At 47.4% G+C, this 7,500-nt stretch overlaps 1 protein-coding gene across 1 annotated transcript in view; it reads right to left on the bottom strand.

Annotated features, from left to right (window-relative positions):
• LOC143276061 (aromatic-L-amino-acid decarboxylase-like) overlaps positions 1-7,500 on the bottom strand; it is a 24,943-nt gene that overhangs the window by 7,517 nt on the left and 9,926 nt on the right. The window contains exon 5 of the mRNA XM_076580447.1: positions 3,809-3,903. Within this exon, the coding sequence (XP_076436562.1) occupies positions 3,809-3,903 (95 nt within the window). The remainder of the gene's footprint in view (positions 1-3,808; positions 3,904-7,500) is intronic.

The following is a 7,500-nucleotide window of genomic DNA, read 5'->3' as shown; positions in this document are numbered from 1 at the left end:
TGAGAGACTACTGATCGACTGACTCCCTGATAATACCAAACGATTTCAGACCCCAAACTCCAGTCCTGCAACCTATCCATGTTAACTGGGGATAAAACAGAGAGAGGGAGATGAGAGGTAGAGGTTAAACATTTATCACTGATTACAGAAATCAAATATGGGTGTGGGTGCAGCCAAAGAGTACACGCAAATCGGCATTTATCACTGATTACAGAAATCAAACATGGCTGTGGTTGCAGCCAAAGAGTACACGCAAATCGGCATTTATCACTGATTACAGAAATCAAACATGGCTGTGGTTGCAGCCAAAAAGTACACGCAAATCGGCATTTATCACTGATTACAGAAATCAAATGTGGCTGTTGGTGCAGCCAACGAGTACACGCAAATCTGCATTTATCACTCATTACAGAAATCAAACATGGCTGTTGGTGCAGCCAAATGATACACGCAAATCTGCTTTTATCACTGATTACAGAAATCAAACATGGCTGTGGGTGCAGCCAAAAAGTACATGCAAATCTGCATTTATCACTGATTACAGAAATCAAATGTGGCTGTTGGTGCAGCCAAAAAGTACACGCAAATCTGCATTTATCACTGATTACAGAAATCAAACATGGCTGTGGGTGCAGCCAAAACGTACACGCAAATCTGCATTTATCACTGATTACAGGAATCAAACATGGCTGTTGGTGCAGCCAAAGAGTACACGCAAATCTGCATTTATCACTGATTACAGAAATCAAACATGGCTGTTGGTGCAGCCAAAACGTACACGCAAATCGGCATTTATCACTGATTACAGGAATCAAACATGGCTGTTGGTGCAGCCAAAGAGTACACGCAAATCTGCATTTATCACTAATTACAGAAATCAAACATGGCTATGGGTGCAGCCAAAAAGTACACGCAAATCTGCATTTATCACTGATTACAGAAATCAAATATGGCTGTTGGTGCAGGCAAAGAGTACACGCAAATCTGTATTTATCACTGATTACAGAAATCAAACATGGCTGTTGGTGCAGACAAAAAGTACACGCAAATCTGCTTTTATCACTAATTACAGAAATCAAATATGGCTGTTGGTGCAGCCAAAGAGTACACGCAAATCTGCATTTATCACTGATTTTAAAAAAATCAAACGTGGCTGTGGGTGCAGACAAATGATACACGCAAATCCGCATTTATCACTAATTACAGAAATCAAACATGGCTGTTGGTGCAGCCAAAGAGTACACGGAAATCTGCTTTTATCACTAATTACAGAAATCAAATGTGGCTGTGGGTGCAGGCAAATGATACACGCAAATCTGCTTTTATCACTAATTACAAAAATCAAACATGGCTATTGGTGCAGCCAAAGAGTACACGCAAATCTGCATTTATCACTGATTACAGAAATCAAACATGGCTGTTGGTGCAGCCAAAACGTACACGCAAATCTGCTTTTATCACTGATTACAGAAATCAAATGTGGCTGTGGGTGCAGCCAAAAAGTACACGCAAATCTGCATTTTTCACTGATTACAGAAATCAATTGTGGCTGTTGGTGCAGCCAAAAAGTACACGCAAATCTGCATTTATCACTGATTACAGAAATCAAACATGGCTGTGGGTGCAGCCAAAACGTACACGCAAATCTGCATTATCACTGATTACAGAAATCAAATATGGCTGTGGGTGCAGCCAAAGAGTACACGCAAATCTGCTTTTATCACTAATTACAGAAATCAAATGTGGCTGTGGGTGCAGCCAAATGATACACGCAAATCTGCTTTTATCACTAATTACAAAAATCAAACATGGCTATTGGTGCAGTCAAAGAGTACACGCAAATCGGCATTTATCACTGATTACAGAAATCAAACATGGCTGTGGGTGCAGCCAAAGAGTACACGCAAATCTGCATTTATCACTGATTACAGAAATCAAACATGGCTGTTGGTGCAGACAAAAAGTACACGCAAATCTGCATTTATCACTGATTACAGAAATCAAACATGGCTATTGGTGCAGTCAAAGAGTACACGCAAATCGGCATTTATCACTGATTACAGAAATCAAACATGGCTGTGGGTGCAGCCAAAGAGTACACGCAAATCAGTTGAGAATGCATGAGGGGGGAGAAGCAGGAAGAGAGGAAGTTGCTAGTCCACACCCTCTTTGTTCTGCGCCCTTGTCCTGCAGGCAGAATATCTCAAAGATGACGTCAAATGGGATAACGTCATGCTCTGCACAGAACTACAGTCCCGAGTCTAAAATTGTTTCAGCTTCAGTTTCAGTTTCTCCAGGAGGCCGTCGCTGCGTTCGGACAAATCCATATGCGCAACACCACATCTTCTACGCAGATGCCTAACCAGCAGCATAACCCAGCACACTTGTGTACTTATCAGAGTGGAGTTCTTTAGCAGAATTTTGAGGACGACAGTTTCGTTGCCAGGGGTTCTTTTTCAGTGCGCCAAGTGCGTGCTTTCCACAAGACATCGGTTTATCGTCTCATCCTATTGACTAGACGCTCAGTTTGATTTTCCAGTCAATCCTGAGAGAAAGGGCGAGAGCGGGATTGGAAACCCCGACCATCAGAGACACTGTATTGGCAGAAAAGCGTCTTAAAACCCCTTCAGTGCCAGGGGGAAAACAGCAGAAAGTGGTGTTTCAGGTCATAAAACATTATCCAAAACAATAAGCCTAAAACTGAGAAAACAGTCTGGAGATATACCACTCTAGACGAACTGTGTGAATTTTCAGCCTTCCAGAGCTATTTCTTCTTTTTCTGATGACGTCATAGTGACGTCATTATGCACGTACGTAATACGTTTATGGCAGTCAAGGGGTTTTAACCATTCTACCACCTTCCTCCCCTGACATTGACAGCTTCGTGTATATAATTGCTGTCACTGGGTAGTATAGTGGTCAGTATCCCCAACTGCCACGCGGGAGACCGGGGTTCAATTCCCGCCGGGGAGAGCGATTTTTAAGCGCGTTGGGTTACGCTGCTGGTCAGGCATCTGCTTGGCAGATGTGGTGTAGCGTATATGGATTTGTCCGAACGCAGTGACGCCTCCTTGAGCTACTGAAACTGAAACTGAAACTGTCACTGGGACAATGACAGACGAGTCTGGGTGAGGCTGTGTATGGAGGATTCAGGACAAGCGGCGTGGAAGAAATGCCACAGAAAAGGCGTGGATGATGAGACATCACAAAAATAGTCGTCCATGAAGATCAAATATGCACGTTAAAGATCCTGTAATCCATGTCAGCGTTCGTTCGATGGGTTATGGAAACAAGAATATACCCAGCATGCACACCCCCGAAAACAGGAGTATGGCTGCCTACATGGCGGGGTAAATAAAAAACAAACAAACGGTCATACACGTAAAATGTTACATGTCTGTCTGAGTGTGTGTGTGTGTGTGTGTGCGTCTGAAATCTGATTGAATGACACAGGAAACGAATGATGAGCGCCCAGTGGCAGCCGTCAGTCAGCTCTACCCAGGTAGGCAGCCTGTGGTGCAAATGTCCCCGTGTATGAAAAGCGCTTAGAGCTTGGTCTCTGACCGAGGATAGGCGCTATAGAAGTATCCACATCAATCAATCAATCCATGTCATGAAACTGTTTAATTAAGTGGATGATGCTCATCTCGACGTCTTCTCAAGACTGGGATGGCAGTTTGTCATGAAAGTCCACACATACTTAATCCCACGCATATTTATACTTACACTTAAATGGGGGAATGAAGAAGATAAGAAAAACAAACAAAAACAAACGTGTCTCAGTTCAACATCAACCGTGAGCTCTGACCTCAACTCCATCCAGCAAGGGACGGAACTCTGGACAAATGAAGGCACTTCCGGCATAGGCAGCGTCCACGTGCATCCAGATGCTGTGTTCCTCACCTGAGAGACAGAGATGTGCATTTGGCGTTGATCTATGTGCTGAATTTCTGTCAGATCAGGTCACTAGATCTGCTACTGGTAACCTGAAATCCAGTACAACCTGTTCAGGGTCGGATTGCCGGCGACTAAACCGGCACTCTCACCGCTCCCTTCCGGGACTGGTGAGGCAGGTGGCTAGACACCCTTATGGAATTAAAAACGAGATCCATAAAAGGGCGTCGGCTCAGGAGAGCCACCGACGGCCATCTAGCTCCACCGTGCTGTGTGCATGCTTCACGCAGTTGGCCCCCGGGGTGTGTCTACCCATGCATGCGAAGTCTGGATCCGGTAGAATCTCCGGAAGAAACCTATCGGTTCAACGGAGAGGAAGACGGTTACAGCAACGCACTGTGGAGTGCAGAGAGCAAGATGAGACACCGAAAGGATATCTTGGTCATCCACTGCATCCGTGCTCATCCTCCAGTCGTCTCGACTTAGTCTTGCCACTGGAAATTGGTGGACCCGGACGAGAGAGTGAGGTCGACGTTGCGCAACTCCTCTTCACTTTAAACAAACTCATCGCGCAAGTCATCAGTCATCCATACTGACCTTTCATACTTCATCATTTCATCACCCCCAAGTCCTGTGGCGACAGGCGAGCGACGAAACGACAGGTGTGGGTACACTGGCAGATCGCAGCCACAGACCTGCACGCAGGCGGTTCAGGCCATAGGGTCGTTCTTCATCGACAGGAGCAGCGATGGAGCTCGGCAGCCGTCTGAGCGTCTGAGCAGCCCTCTTTAGGAATGCACTGCTCACCTCCCTGGCATGAGGAAGGGGCTAGAAAAGGTGCCCTAAAAATTGCCTGCTCCATATCGCCCTGGCCAGCATACCGCGGCTGGCGGGGACCCTACATCAGCGGTCGAAACAAAGAGAAAGAAAAGAAAAAAACAAGGATCGTTCCTCTCACCATTGGTGCTTGGAACATAAGGACTCTCCTGGACAGAGATAACGTGGACAGACCCCAAAGGAGAACGGCACTAGTTGCATCCGAACTCGCCAGATACAACATCGACATCGCAGCCTTGAGTGAGACTCGGCTTGCAGGCGAAGGCGAGCTCTGTGAACGGGGATCTGGTTACACCTTCTTCTGGAGTGGACGAGGAAGCAAAGAGTGACGTGAGGCTGGCGTTGGTTTTGCAGTAAAAACAGCACTTGTCAGCAAGCTAGCAGGAATCCCAAAGGGAGTCAACGATAGGCTTATGACCATGAAACTCCCACTGGCATCTGGCCAGAAGCACCTCACCATTGTCAGTGCCTACGCCCCAACCATGACCAACCCGGATGAAGTGAAGGCGAAGTTCTACGAGGACCTTCACTCTGTCATTGCTGCTATCCCTAAAGCAGACAAGCTCATCATTCTTGGGGACTTCAATGCTAGAGTTGGCTCTGACTACATCTCCGGGATGGAGTGATTGGAAAGCATGGTGTGGGCCACTGTAACCCAAAAGGATTGCTTTTGCTTCAGACCTGTGCAGAGCACGAACTGCTGATAACCAACACAGTTTTCTGCCTCCCTACCCGTAACAGGACGTCATGGATGCACCCTCGCTCAAAGCATTGGCATCTCATCGATTACGTCATCGTCAGGAAAAGGGATAGGCAAGATGTACGTGTGACAAAGACCATGTGCGGCGCCGAGTGTTGGACAGACCATCGCCTTGTAGTCTCGAAGCTGAATATTCGAATCCAGCCCAAGAGACGCCCCCAAGGCCAGAAGGCTCCAAAACGGCTCAACATTGCTAAGCTGAAAAACATCACCATCAAACAGACCTTTGTGGAGCTGCTGGAAGATCGTCTGGAATCCGCCTCTCTGGACAACCAGAATGTGGAGTCTGACTGGAGGACCCTGCGCGAGCTGATCTATAGTACAGCTTCAGAGACCCTGGGACCCATGACCAGAAAGCACAAAGACTGGTTTGATGAAAACTGTGATGAAATCAAGCAGCTTCTGGATGAGAAACGCCGTCTGCATCAAGCCCACCTGAGCAACCCAAAGTCCACATCAAAAAAGGATGCGTACAATGCCATCCGCAGGACTGTTCAGCAAAAGTTACGTCAGATGCAGGATAAGTGGTTGAGCGACAAAGCCGATGAGATCCAGGGATATGCTGACAGGCACGATATGAAGAGGTTCTATGATGCCTTAAAAGAAGTCTACGGTCCCACATCCTCAGGATCATCCCCCCTCCTCAGTGCAGATGGGAATACCTTGATCACCGAGAAGGAGAAAATTCTCGAACGCTGGGCTGAGCACTTCAACAGTGTCTTAAATCGCCCTTCCTCCATAAATGATGATGCCATAGACCGGCTCCCACAAGTCCCCATCAACGAAGCACTGGACGATCCGCCAACACTTCTTGAGACCCAGAAAGCAATCCGTCTGCTATCCAGTGGCAAAGCACCTGGCTCAGACTCCATACCAGCAGAGGTCTACAAGGATGGAGGCACTGTGCTGACTGAGAAGCTCCATCAGCTGTACTCACTCATGTGGAAAGAAGAGACGATCCCCCAGGATTTCAAAGATGCATCTATCATTCACCTGTACAAGCGAAAGGGGAACCGGCAAGCCTGTGATAACCATCGGGGCATTTCCTTGCTCTCTATCGCAGGCAAGATACTTGCCAGGATCATACTAAACTGCCTCACAGCACACCTTGACCAAGGTCATTTGCCTGAGAGCCAATGTGGATTCCGGAAAGAGCGCGGAACCACCGACATGGTGTTTGCTGCAAGGCAGCTGCAAGAGAAATGTCAGGAGCAAAATGCTGCTCTGTTCTCCACCTATGTTGACCTCACTAAAGCCTTCGACACCGTGAGTAGAGAGGGACTGTGGGAGATCGTGGCCAAGTACGGATGCCCTCGGAAATTTATTTCCTTGGTCAGCCAATTCCATGAAGGCATGCAGGCTCGAGTCCAGGACAATGGTGAAACATCTGCTCCTTTTCCTGTCACAAATGGTGTCAAGCAAGGCTGCGTCCTGGCTCCAACACTGTTCAGCCTCATGTTCTCTGCAATGCTTACTGATGCCTTCAGAGATGGCGATGTTGGAATTGGCCTAAAGTACCGAACAGATGGCAAGCTGTTTAACCTCAGAAGGCTTCAAGCAAAAACGAAGGTCATGACAGACATCATCAGAGACTTTTTGTGCCCTCAACGCTGGATCTGAAGCTGACATGCAACTCAGCGTGGACAAATTTGCCACTGCCAGCAGGAACTTCGGCCTTACCATCAGCACGAGGAAAACTGTTCTCCATCAGCCAGCCCCAGGGAAACCCCACGTTGAGCCCAGCATCACAGTCAACGGTCAGAGACTCAGTGTGGTGGAGCGGTTCACATACCTTGGCAGCACACTGTCACAAAATGCAACCATTGACGATGAAGTGAACGTCAGGATTGCAAGAGCAAGCGCAACTTTTGGTAGACTCTATGCAAATGTCTGGAACAGAAGAGGCATTGGTCTTGAGACCAAACTAAAGGTGTACAGAGCAGTAGTTCTCCCCACACTACTGTACGCCTGCGAAACTTGGACAGTGTACCAACGACATGCCAAGAAGC

Source organism: Babylonia areolata, chromosome 31, assembly GCF_041734735.1.
Source record: "Babylonia areolata isolate BAREFJ2019XMU chromosome 31, ASM4173473v1, whole genome shotgun sequence".
Lineage (NCBI taxonomy): Eukaryota > Metazoa > Mollusca > Gastropoda > Neogastropoda > Buccinidae > Babylonia > Babylonia areolata.
Note: the sequence above shows the minus strand (reverse complement) of the source record. Positions and strands in the feature narration are given on the sequence as shown.